The sequence below is a fragment of the Callorhinus ursinus genome, unplaced genomic scaffold, assembly GCF_003265705.2.
Source record: "Callorhinus ursinus isolate GAN/ISIS: 27379988/994484 unplaced genomic scaffold, GSC_fseal_2.0 scaffold4, whole genome shotgun sequence".
Classification (NCBI taxonomy): domain Eukaryota; kingdom Metazoa; phylum Chordata; class Mammalia; order Carnivora; family Otariidae; genus Callorhinus; species Callorhinus ursinus.
The window spans coordinates 34,982,660-34,996,444 of record NW_027397066.1 but is presented as its reverse complement, the minus strand read 5'-3'; the positions used below and the strand labels follow the sequence as shown (position 1 = coordinate 34,996,444).

Genomic DNA, 13,785 nt, shown 5'->3' with positions numbered 1-13,785 from the left:
TATGTATTAGTATGTCTTTCTTTCCCTGCCCCCCTCCATAAGGAGACAAGAACTGAAGATTTTAAAGTAATTTTGTGTATCCATCCAGTTCAGTCAGATCTTATTTCTTTTGTAAGTAATCTGCTTTTTCTCTCTAGAAACCTTTAGAAATTTTTCTTAATCTTAATTTAACCATAATGTGTCTAGGGGTATGTACCTTTTTCTTGTATTTCTTCTTGGCATTGTGCAATCCTTTTAATAGAAGAACATGTTTTTCTTTAATTCTAGAAAATTATTCTGTTTCATTCTGTCCCTCTTTATTCTCTTATTGAACTCCCATTATGAATAGCCACCTATATTTCTCCATTTCTTTTCATTTTTCTAACAATCTTTCATTTTCATTTAATTTCCTAGTTTTTTTTTTTTAATTTGAACTTCCAGGCCCTATTATTACTATTCAGTTTACTATTGGCTTTTTTACTGTAGCAGTTATATTTTTATATTACTTATTTTCAGTTCTTCATTATAACTGCTTGTTCTGGTTTCAGGTTTTCAGTATTTTCCCAAATCCTGCCAAGGTTTTTTTTTGTTTGCTTTATCATATCTTTTAAAAATTCTTGTTATATCTGTTTTTACTAGCTCTACTTTCTTATAAGTCATTGTAATTTCTTTTGTACTCATGATCTTCTCTTGTTTTCCCTGGGAGATATTTTTCCTTATTTTCCCTAATGGCAGTAAAGTCCTTTGGGAGAAAAGTGACAGCTACATCTGAACTTGAGGTAGAGTTGGAGACAGGGCTCAATCTGAGCTTCGTGAATCCCTGTTTTCCCCTTTCTTTTGCCCAAGTATTGATCTTGTTAGAGGCAGCCAAGTTTTGATGGAATTACCTAGGTAAGGTAACATTGAAGGCTTTGTTAACACACCCATGTCATTGGCACCTGTCACTGCCTGTCTCCATGGCCTGAGGTTGACTAGAAAGCTCTAACTTTCCTGTTTCTAGATATGAAGTGGGAATTTTCCTGGGGTCTTAGTTTTAGGGCACTGGGGATACTCCTGAAATTGGGGAGTCTTTCAAGGATGTTATCTGGGGGAGTCTGAGTTTCCACAAGCTCCATGCCTACATCAAAGTTTTCAGTTACAGTGAGAGAGGAGCCCCTTTGCTCCACCTAGGCCACTCTCACCTCCCTGACACTGGTCAACCTGGGCTCACACAAGGCACCACGGGGAGTGAACAGAACAGCTGAAAAACTTTCCCTGCCTGTGTGTTTATCTATGGTCCCTGGCACACTACTCTTTCCTTCTACACCATTTACCTTCTGACAGGTATCCACTACTTCATGTTTCCCCCAAAGGTTTCTCATAGATTTTTACTAAGCGTGACCCTCAAATTTACACACTTCTTTAGCTCCTGGCATCTTCAGGATTTTATTTCCATTTCTGTCAGTAGCCAGCACTACCACTCATTTCATCTTCCACTAGGTATTTGTAAGAGGAGAGAAAAGTCTTTGGTGAAACCCATCCACATAGAGAATTCCCAGAAAGGAGAGAGAGAAGGAAGAAAGGAAAGGCAAGCTGGTTTCCTTACAGCCTAAGGAAGTTCCAGTCCTTCCTCACCCAGAGTCACAAGAAAAGGGAAGAGAGCCAGTGCCCACGTGGGCTCCAATCAGACACCAAGAATGGAAAGAGATGGAGGCCATAGCTCTTAACCACTCTAAGAGCAAGGTCACAAAAGAGCAGAGCTAGAAAGGGGAAGCACTCCAGGCCTTCTTAAGTAGACATGCTTGCCAGGTGGGAGTGCACCATTCCTGTAGGCAAGGCTCCCTAGACAGAGAAATGTAGCTGGACCTTGTGCCATGAAGGAGAGATTTCTGTCTCTCTCTGCCACTTATGTCTCCTTGGAGCAAGAGTCCATAGAGAGACCACTGTCCTATATATAGGCTCATAATATCAACTCCTGGTACAGTAGTTCAAAAAAGTTCTTAAATTAATAACTTTTAGGGGCAGAAGGATCTTGAGATCCTTCTCCTAAGATCTTGTACTTTCTTCTCCTTTCTCCTCTTTATATTCTTCCATAGAAATTTCATCATGTACTAAAGGATCACTTGATGAGTGAGTAAATGGCCTGAAGGCACATCCCCAGCTCTGCATTTTTTTCTAAGCTTAGTGCTGACTCTTCATTCAGTATACTTAATGATGCTGCTAGGACATCCCACTGCTCTCTCAACTTCCGAGGGTCTAGAACTTCCCTGAGAATTTTCCTCTATAAATCCTGCCTTTTCCATTAACGTTTAGACCATTATTTTCTCTGTCACTCACATTTGAAACCTCCGGGTCATCTCTGATCCCACTTCATTCAAAACCCCTTAACCCATGTGTCCTTTCTTTTCATTTTCTTTTCAATTCAGATACATATGTAGAGATAGGTATAGGTATCTACCTTTATAAAAAAAAAAGATATATTTTGGTGGGCAATCCAAATTAATATATTTTTTAAAGATTTTATTTATTTATTTGAGAGAGCGAGCATGAGCAGGGGGAGAGGGAGAAGCAGACTCCCCACTGAGCAAGGAGCCTGATGCGGGACTCGATCCCAGGACCCTGAGATCATGACCCGAGCTGAAGGCAGCTGCTTAAGGACTGAGCCACCCAGGCACCCCCTTATAGCAAGGAAAATTTTTTTAAATGGATGCTGTAAAAACAATAGATCTTTTCAACAGATTTCAGCTTGACTAACCTGAGTCCCCTTGAACCACATTCCCTCCCTAAGACATGCTGTTGGGGCCCACAGCACATCACACCCAGAGCTGGAAGGACACTTTTCATGAGTTGACTTGGTGCTTGCTTACTAAGCATCAGTCAAAATTCTTGCTAGGAAAACTAGGTATAATGCTCTAGGGAGCATTAGTTGTTAAAAAAATTGCTTTTAATCTAGAGCATAAGAAAACAATAAACTGAAGTGGAGGCATCATTATATTCTGATTTCCATTTGAACCAACCATGGATTGCACCTCATGAGTGAGTCTTCTGCCACAAAAAAAATATGCAGAATCTCAAAAAGCAGACCCCTGTGCAAACTAGGTTCTTTGCTCTATATCACAAGTTTGTATGTTTATGAGTTAAATGTTTTATGTATGTATATTTTACTTTTTATGAATCCCCACTTAAATCAGACATCTTTTTTTAAGCAACCAACTGCTATGTCAAACACATCAGATACGAAGGCTTCCACTGTCTCTTGAATCTTCTTCCAAGCCCATTGTCTGCTGTTAGCTTATAGATGCTACTGCTAGTAACAGTTGCAGTGTAATCTTGGGGAGGCCTCCCACTGTATCATCATCTTTAAAACACACACACACTTCTTGCCAGGGGGATCAATAGTCCGTTTTTAACACCTGAGTTAACCACACTCACAAAGTTGGTGAAAGTCCTCAGCCAATTTTAATTTGGGGACATTGAAAATTGTAGTGTCAGGCAGAGAAAATAGTGGTTGGTTGTAATAGCCATGAAGAAAGAAAACAGAGTTGAGTCCAGCTCTTTTCTGATGTTGCTTTAAATCACTACTATTAGCTCACCATGCAGAGATTTCTCCTTTATTACACATTCAGCCAAAGAAGAAAAAAATACCACTGTTTTCTAGCTCCATCAATCCCATGGTGTGACTTCACAATTATGTACATTGTGAGCCTGTTAAATTGTGAAGGGAATTTGATGAATGTTTTCAAATGCTTCTCTCTTTTCATGTCTATTTCCCATTTGCTGTTTAGATCATTTCTTGGTGAGCATTCTTTTTTGACATTTACTAAATGTTAGCTCTAGTCCATGTCTAAAACATTGGCCTAGAGCCAGCAGGCTTACCAATTTATATTAGCCTGTTAAGAAAAATTAAATAAAATGTGAAAATGAAAGGAAAATTGCTTCAAAGAAAAATGGGGGCCAACCGTGAAAAAGCCCATAATGGCTGCTACTCACACCCCTTTGCTTACTGTGTTCATGGTTGGGTCATTTTGTGCTGTTGCCAGATTCTGAAAGGAAATCCAAAAAAAAGAATTACACATAATTCTTTCATATAGCAACCATTTATTGAGTACCTATTCTGAATCAGCACCAGCAATACAAAGATGAGGAGACTGGTTCACTCTGCAAGTAACTCACAGTCTCATGTAATGATTCTCAAACTTGAAATGAAAACCGGGCTTCCCTGATGGAAGGCTTTCAGAAGGGCAGGAGGGCCTCCTAAAGCTGCATATCTGTGCTAGGAATTATTGCTAAGGAAATAATCAGGAAAATTGCAAGATGTCGTCTTTCAGAGTAATGGTCTCCATTCTTATGTAGAGTAATAAATGACTTACCAGACGTTCTAGCAGATATGTATTAGACACCTATTCCACTTCATCTTGATAAAGAATTAAATGAGTTATTTTTCATGACCACTAACATGGTGTATGTTAGTTGTTTCTTTGTATTTAATTACTGTTTTCATAGTTCACTGACTCAGTTCACTGTTGTTTAGTTTTCCTCTTTTAATTGGCAGTAACTGTGGATGATATACTGATGATGCTGATGCATATTGTCTTTGAACCCTTCCCTCATTGTCATGGGGTTTATTTCTTAAGTGGATTTTTAAAAGTCTGTGGTACACTGATCCGAAGTTAATACCAAATAGGATTTTAGTACAGATGCTGGTGTTCTCTGTTCCTGATCCACGTCTGTATAAAAGGTTGCTTGATTCCACTTGGCCGTTAGTAACTTTGGAAGAAAATTGAGGCACGTGGACTATGTAATCAGGCATTTGGCGTTTATTTTGGTTGATTCATCATGGTTTTGAGCACAGGTCGAGAGGTTAGCCAATTCCCTACTGTTAATTTGAGTTCTAAGTTGTTTTTAAATGTATATCTAGTAAATTATCTAAGAACTGCTTCCAGAGGCTCAAAACTTTTATCTTCCAGGTACAGTATAGGATTTAGTTAGTATAGTATTTAGACTACCATTCAGCAGCCTTTCTGACCTTTTTCATTCACAAGTGAAGAATCTGAAATTTCAATGTTATTTGTTAGGAAGTAATGCAATTTCTAAACTCCAGTGTTATTTCTTTAACAAATTAATGCAACCATTCTGGTAAAATAGCATTTAACAGGGCATTGTGGCTTCTACCTACCACCTAGAGGTTTGCATCTTAGACTTGACTTTGTCCTTAAAGTGGCAGCCAGGTTAAGAGAGACCTGAACGTTTGCGAACCTAAGACTTTTCCATAATGGTGTTTCATAGAACTCTTCTTTTGGATCTTCTGCTTCTTTTCTCCCTCAAGACAATGACATTTCAGAATTCCTTTTTTTTTCCAGAAAGCAGAGGTAATTGATAATTTGTTCTAATTTAAGGGTTTCTCCTCTTCAAAAATCTGAAGTTGTTGAGATGGTTAAGAAACAAGTCAAAGTCATAACGCTTGCAATTGGTGATGGAGCCAATGATGTCAGCATGATACAGACGGCGCATGTTGGTGTCGGTATAAGTGGCAATGAAGGCCTTCAGGCAGCTAATTCTTCCGATTACTCCATAGCTCAGGTAAAGCAGCATTTCTGCAGAACACAGCATGAATACTCAGCTGACAGTATGAAAAGAAAAATACTAATTCTTTTCCGTACTAATTCTTTTCTACTTTTATTTTAGTTCAAGTACTTGAAGAATTTATTGATGGTGCATGGTGCCTGGAACTATAACAGAGTCTCCAAGTGCATTTTGTACTGCTTCTACAAGAATATAGTCCTCTATATTATTGAGGTAATCGCAGGTTAAGCTTAAAATCCTTGTCAGGTGCATAAATATTTAAAGAAAAGTTCTCATTGTTTTAGTGAATCCTTCATTTGCCCACTTTTTATAACTTCCAAACATGTTAAAGTCTGTTGGCCCTAGAGAATGATGAATGTTTAAATTTTCTGGGGCTAAAAATGTTACATTGTTTTGGTAAGATATTTTGAATTAGAATTAATGAAGTAATGTTTTCAGTTTTTAAGAGACTACAGATTGGGGCACCTGGGTGGCTCAGTTGGTTAAGTGTCTACCTTCAGCTCAGGTCATGATCCCGGGGTCCTGGGATCAAGCCCAGAGTCCGGCTCCCTGCTCAGCGGGGAGCCTGCTTCTCCCTCTGCCCCTCCCCCAGGTTGTGCTCTCTCTCTCTGTCAAATAAGTAAATAAAAGATTTTATTTATTTGAAAGAGAGAGAAAGCATGAGCATGGGGGGAGAGGGAGAAGCAGGCTCTCCGCTGAGCAGGGGACCCCCCCAAAGTGGGGCTCAATCCCAGGACTCCAGGATCATGGCTTGAGCCAAAGAGATGCCTAACCATCTGAGCCACCCAGGCACCCAATAAATAAAATCTTTAAAAAAAAAAAAGCACAAACTTCATAGCCTTTTTTATAAAGCTTAAGATCATACTAGAGAAAGCAGTATAGTGTTTTAAGGATACACATATGGAAAACTAAAAAGAAACTAAGGGAATGACAGACATAAAATTGAGGGTAGCAATTCTAAGGGGTAGAATCAGGAAGGATACACACATAGTTTTGCTCGTATTGGTCATCTCATAGTTCTTACTGTGTTTTCAAACTTACTTATATGCAAGTATGCCTTGCTATCCAGACCAGTTTGGCTTCTGAGTTGGTTGGTAGGTAGCGAGAGTTCAGATATGAGGAATTTGTCTAAAACTTATCAGAACATTCAGTTCCTATGTCTGGATGGCAACAAATTTCTATATTCCCTTTCTGGTACCACATAGAACATTATTACTAAAATTAAAGCTTAATCCAGGTCAAGAATGTCACCTCTAAAGGGAGGTATTCTGGGTTTTTTTTAAGATTTTTATTTTTATTTATTTGACAGCGAGAAAGAGCAGAAGCACAAGCACAGGCAGGGGGAGGGGCAGAAGGAGAAGCAGGGTCCCTGCTGAGCAGGGGAGCCCAATGTGGAGCTCGATCCCAGAACCCTGGGATCATGACCTGAGCCAAAGGCAGACGCTCAATCGACCAAGCCACCCAGGTGCCCCGGCATTCTGTTTTATAAACATTTTTGCAGCACCTGCTGGGTGCCAGGCACCAGGCTTATTATTTCAGCAATGACAAAGTAAATCAAGCATGGCTCCTGTCCTCCAGGAGCTTGCCAATAGAATACAACATAAGCCATATGTGTCATTTTAAATTTTCTAGGAACCACATTAACAACAAGTAAAAATTAAAGCCCGGGTTAATTTTAAAATGACATTTTCTTTATCTTAGTAAAATCAGAATTATCATTTCAACCTGTAATCACTTTAACAAAATTATGAATGTAATATTTTACATTCTTCATACTAAGTCTTTAAAATCTGGTGTGTATCTTACACTAACAGCACATCTCAGTTTGGACTAATCACATTTCAGGTGTTCAGGAGCCCTATGTAGCCCATGGCTACCATACTGGACAGCACAACACTTGTGGATAAATTGAACTAGATGATTAACTGGGACATGATAGAGAAGTTATTTACCTTTTTTTTTTTAAACATATAGCCATTTTATCATCCAAAACTGTATTTGTAATACTTAAACTCTAGTAGAGGTTATCAGTTTCTTGCTCTCCTTGCTGCTCCACACAGCATGGGGATAAGGGCCCCGTAGCTTGTTAAGAAAACCCTCCGTCTTCCACTCCTGTCTGGGGACCTGCCCACACCCTCGTAAATCTGCCCAGGGCTCCCTAACACACGTCTGCTTATGCCACCCTGCCCTCTAATCTGCTGTTTCTACACATCTGTCAGGAGAGACACAACTAACCATTTGCTGTATGGAAAGACTATCTCGTACTTTACACCAGAGAAGTAACACTATAAACAAAGAAAAAATCCATGGATTTCACATTTACGCTACTGATCCTTAGTTGGGAGCTGCTGTCTATTTCGTTCAGCCGTTCTTTATGCCTCTGTCAGAATGCTTATCTCCTTATTAAAATGTTGACTGAGCATAGTTCTTATGAGACAAGCCAGGAAAATTTGAAAGTTAATTTCAAAGTATGCAGACAGTTTCATTTGTTGGTCCACAAAAATGCTATAATTAGGTTACAACCCATTAGGTAAAATAATCAAGTACTTGGAGACATAAACAACATAATCCATGAGTTTATTGTTCATTACTGCTGAATTTTGTCTGGAATAGTCTGTGTTTTGAAGCAAAATGCACTTCTAAAATAGCTTATAAGGTCCAAAAAAAGATACATTCTTTGTTGTATGTGTAAATTTGTGGTTCTTTTCTAAAATAATAGTTTTTGATTCCCAATCCCCTCTATAGTTCTAGTTTTTCTTAATTGTATTTTCTTCTCATCCCATTAATATTCAAAAGAATATTAGTTTATACAGTTATTTACAAATACCTTTGAAGATACCAGGAGTTTAAAGCCACTGACAGCAATAAATCTGCTTACAAAAATTTAATTTTATGAAATGAAATGAGTGTGCAACTTGTTGCTTTTTAAAAACCTAGATTATTTAACAGTCAACAATGAAGTGGACAAAACTTACGTACTAATGGGGGAAATAAAATATATTAAACTTACATGAAAGACTAAAACTGCACGCTCTGTTTCAGATCCAGAGTTACGTGATTTGTGGTAGATTAGCCCTAAATTTCACTTGGCTTTGAATTTAAAGCCTCTTCGTGAGATATTTAGCACTGATCAAATTCTTTACGCATGGAAAAGGAAGTAGGTCCTAAACTCTACGGGAAATCTCATTTTTAAGGTATTTTTCTTTTAGCACTTTATAAAAATATATTTTGAATATAATTCAACTGTCTTGGACAGGAATTGACCTTTTAAATCAATTCCCAGATACCCAACATTTGCCAGCTAAAACAAGTTCTGCAGATGTTAATGGCTCATGTCACTCCCGTGAGTGAATAGACAGAGAACACATCGCTGGGTGTCTCTAGTGAGGACAACTGCCAGTCTCGAATCTCTCCTTTCAGTTTTTTGTGCTGATCAGGCGTGGGAGCCCAGGACTCATTGACTGTTTGTAAGCTGCTGTTTAACATGCAGAAATGCTCCATGAGGAAAATGTCTGTGAAGCTTTTAACTGCCACGCCTCTGCTGGGATGTGGAACTCAGAAAATAATACCAGGAGAGGCAGGTCTGAAGTTTCTTTGCTAATAAAGGAATGGCCTGGAATGCTACGGGTTTCATAGATTATCAGCAACAAGTGCTTTTCCCATTGCTGTAGCGCCAGGAGCGTCACTATCTAGCTCCTTCATTGCCATAAATTACAGCCAAACACACACACACAGACTTGGCAGGTGCAGTATAAAATGCTTACTTGTGGTGGCCGCCCAGCAGCAGCCCTAGGTGTTCATTGAAATCACTGGCTCTTTTCTAAAGGGATTTTTTTTCCTCTGTAATAATCTGACTCCTTCCTAGCAAAATAGGACCTTTTCTTTTCAAACGATTGGTCGCATCCAGGTTTTCTGCTAAGATCCCAAAACAGTGTAGTGTTTCTCGGTTCCGGAAGCTTTGATTAAAGTCAAAGAGGTGATACTTTCCGAGCACATTGTGCTGGGATATGGATTTCTTGTGAATTTAAATAATCTCCATACCTCCCCAGAAAGACTGGTATTTTCTTTCTGCATCCATGGTTCTGGTTGAATCAAAGGAGGGGCTTTTATGTGTTTATAGTCATTTAGGTGTTGTTTCATTTAGTACAGGCTATGTTTCTAATACATCTTTTAACTACAAATCAGACTAGCTTGAAATCAGCCTTTCCGTAGACTTCTTCACTATCAAAGACCTTCTCTTTCTCCTTTAAAATATGTAAACTTGAATGCCAAAATATTTGTATGAAGGTGTAGGGTACTACATTGAAGGATTCTGTTCATATTCTAGTCATGTCTCCTTTTTTTAAAAAAAAAAAAAAGAAATTGGAATAAGAATTTTTTAATGCAGGAAGATAATTTGTAAAAACATGTTCACGTACCTTTCAATAGGAGAAGTAAAAAGTTAAAAATGTGATAGCTTTCCACTTAAAAAGTTCTGCATTTCTTTCATAAAGCAGTTAAATTAGGCATTTTTAAATGAACTTTGAATGCAGACATATTCATTTATTTGCAAACTATTTTGAATGTTAAGCTTTCTGTAAATATGACTTGATTTGAGGGAGGTTCTTAAATTTCAAGCTCTTAGTGGCATTTGAATCCAGACCAAATGTTACATACAAAGCTAGGAGACCATTCACATTTACAAATGTTTACTCACACACAAATTTAACATGATTTTCTCATTGGATATAGCATTGATGATTGCAGGTACATTTACGACTATAAACTTTTGAATCAAGTCCTATCCATTAGATAATTTGGTATGCATCTTTTTTTCAGACCAACAGTGATTGGACCACATCTTCACAGACTAATGAGGCCATAATTTGAAACTTTGTGTTTAAAAATTCCACATATTTCCATCATACTCTAAGATATCTCAAAGACATTCTTAGTGTATATTGCTGCAATAAGTCACAGTCCCCTTCAGGGAGAACATTACTATCACCCGAAGTATCACAAATACGTATTTACATAATCCACATCTGAAGAAGGCCAAATGTGAAAACACAACAGAGAGCATTAAAGCCCGTCTTGTCACCTTGTATCTACTCACGCTTAAAAAAAAAAAAAAAAAAAAAAAAAACACTCTAAGGAATAAACCTAACTTCATATAAACATGCTAAGTTCTTTTAAAGCAAGCACAAATGAATGACCTGGCTTCTAGTTTAGGGCAAATGTTCAGTTTTTGTCTGTAAACAGATGGAGCAAAGCAAGCAAGAATTTCAGATTTGACTCTGATTCCTATGCTTCTGTTATTGTTGTTGGTAATGTGTGTTACAACCCTAACACAATTTGGACTTATTTTTCATGTGCTATGCTGCTTTGTTTTCTTTTCCATCTCATGAAGCAGACATTCGTTTTTATATATGTTCAATCATTCCTTTCCACTATAAAAAGGAAAAAGATCAATGTGGGTACAGAAGCTCTTCATAGGGAGGCCAGCCTGGGTACATATTGATAAATGGTGAATTTGTAGCAATTCATGCTTCCATAATGAGGTTAAATGAAACGTGAAGTGTAGCAAAGTCCCTGCAACTCTGATTCAAAAATTCACTTGACTGGCACCTCAAGACTGCTTTCCTGCAACAGGTTTTGTTGTTGTTTTGCTTTGGTTTTGTGTATGTGTTTACGTAACCTCCTTGCCGGGCTAGACTTTTTACTCTTCCAGATCAGCTTGATTTTTAATTACATTTTAGGTCTGCTTTTCTAAAAGCAATCTATGTATTATTGACTTACTAATATTCACTTTAATTTTCCGTTTGTCTTAAACATGTTAGAGAAAGGTTTTTTTATATTGCCTTTCATTTTGTATCCAAAGTTAAGGCTGCTGTTTTTAAGAAGAACATTATGCTTTATTACTTGAAGATTTATGCTTAATCAAAGCATAAATTCAAGTGACCAAGTATTTTTAATATATAAATTCAAATTTCACTTTTGGATGGCTATAATTATCAAGAAATATTTAAAAAGCTTATAAACTTTAACCCATTCATTCTACTTCTAAGAATTTATCCTTAAAAAGGGGAGGGGGGCCACAAGAAAATTTTTGGAGGTGATGGATAATGTATATTACCTTTATTATGGTGACAGTTTCACCAGTGTACACATATGTCCAAACTTAGCAAATTGTATACATTAACTGTGTGCAGTCTTTTGTGTACCAATTATACCTTAATAAAGCTTTTATTTACAAAAAAAATAATCCATCCTTAGAAAATAGAGATGTATAGGTTTTCTGTACAAGAATATTTTGTTCAGAATTATGTATAATGGCAAAAACTGAGAGCAAACTAAATATCCCAAAATAGTTATAGTCACTCTATAGAGGATGTACATCTACTAATTTCATTTTAAGGGGTATGTAACAACTTAAGAAAATTTATATTATATAATGTTCAGCGGGAAAGGAGCATGACATGACATCATATACAGTAAGTTTCCAGTAAGGTAAATTTGTGAGTGTATATAAATGACCTATATGAATGCAGCCAACACAGAAGAAAACTGTGATTATATTATTAGAGGAAATCATTTCATTTTCTTAACAAATGTATTTTATATAATCAAAACAACAGTTTCTCTCTTTAATTGCCAAGAGGTATTTATCTCTTTAATTACCAAGAGATAAATATTTTAAAAAGGAATTAAAGCTCTAAAAATATAAGGACAAAATATATTCCCTAAACTGCCTTTTAGAAAATAAGGTTATATTTAATTTTTTAAATGTATGATTGCCTATTAATATGATTCCTTTTTGACTGAAACTCATTCTGACTTAAATAACAAATACCTTCTGAAAGCATCCCTTCAAATTAGAAAGCAAAACAAAGAAATGCCATTTTCAAGAAAGTTGTGAAAATTCTATGTTAATACTGCTGTTATGCAGCAGTTGAGTTTTTGGATTCTAAGCAATGCATTTATGGTTTTTTGTGTTCTAATTTGGGGGGTTTGGGGTTGTTTTCTTCCTAGATCTGGTTTGCCTTTGTTAATGGCTTTTCTGGACAGATCCTCTTTGAGAGATGGTGTATAGGTCTTTATAATGTGGTAAGTTTAAGACATTTGATTATTCCTGTTTTATTAAATACTTTGCGATAAAGGTTCACCCTGCATTAGGCTGCTTGGAGTAATGACCAGTGTGTGCCCTTTAGATGTTTACAGCAATGCCTCCTTTAACTCTCGGAATATTTGAGAGATCATGCAGAAAAGAGAATATGTTGAAGTATCCTGAATTATACAAAACATCTCAGAATGCCCTGGACTTCAACACCAAGGTAGGACACACTGGCCCGGCATATTTGGGGTGGGCAGTGGGACTCGCTTCACTATTTTAATTCCGTGGGGCGTCTGGTCTTCCAAAGCCATGGAAACGAACTCCGGGGTACTGAGTGTGGCAAGTCATCTTTCCCGAAGGTTCTGATGTGGACTCAGAAGGGTTTTTATTTGTTGTTTTCTTATAAAATTAATGCATAACCACAGTTCACTAGGGTTTGCCAGGCAGCAGTAAATTGGGTCTGAAAGACAGACACGAGTGTCCCTTTGGCCCTCGGACTTTCTATCTTTGCAGTGTTGTGGGGAAAGGCTCACTCCTCGCAGGGGTCAGTCATCCAGGACCCACAGGGTCTGTCTTTACATGTGTAAAGTGGTGGGGGGGGGCAGGGATGGGCATATATCGTTCTTTGTTAATTTTCTGTTTTGCAAAATCACTTTGACCCTATTAGAATATTAGATTGCATTATAATCTCTGGTCAGTAACTCATTTAGTCATAATACTCAGTATTTCCAAGCCATAAAATTTTAAATACAAGATAAAATATCTAACATTTTATCTAAAATCACATTCTGAGTTTATATCCTACATAACACATCACAGACTATTTGTCATCCCTTGGGGTCTGTGGTATTTATTCACCCCAACAACAACAAAAAAAACATTTTCCTCCAAGTTTAGATTCTGAAGTCTTTCCAATGGCATTTGTTAGTCATTGAGGATTCTGTTCAGAGAGAAAAAATGTTTAATTTTATACCAGTCAAGGCAGATGCCATTTTGAAACTATAATAAAAGCAACAAATATAATACACCTTCACAGAACTATTCCCATCTAATATAGGGGATGTTTATTAGCGTGTCACTAATAATCAGATGTAATCAGTGCTTCAAATTTAGGACAGTTAATGTAGGATATTTTTAATGTTTATTAATTT

At 37.2% G+C, this 13,785-nt stretch overlaps 1 protein-coding gene across 5 annotated transcripts in view; it reads left to right on the top strand.

The window, feature by feature from the left end:
• Positions 1 to 13,785, top strand: part of ATP8A1 (ATPase phospholipid transporting 8A1) — a 219,405-nt gene that overhangs the window by 161,601 nt on the left and 44,019 nt on the right. For all 5 annotated transcript variants that reach the window (XM_073891594.1, XM_073891595.1, XM_025887328.2 and 2 more), the window contains 4 exons: positions 5,355 to 5,538; positions 5,644 to 5,754; positions 12,553 to 12,627; positions 12,732 to 12,854. In XM_073891594.1, coding sequence (XP_073747695.1) covers positions 5,355 to 5,538; positions 5,644 to 5,754; positions 12,553 to 12,627; positions 12,732 to 12,854 — 493 coding nt within the window. The remainder of the gene's footprint in view (positions 1 to 5,354; positions 5,539 to 5,643; positions 5,755 to 12,552; positions 12,628 to 12,731; positions 12,855 to 13,785) is intronic.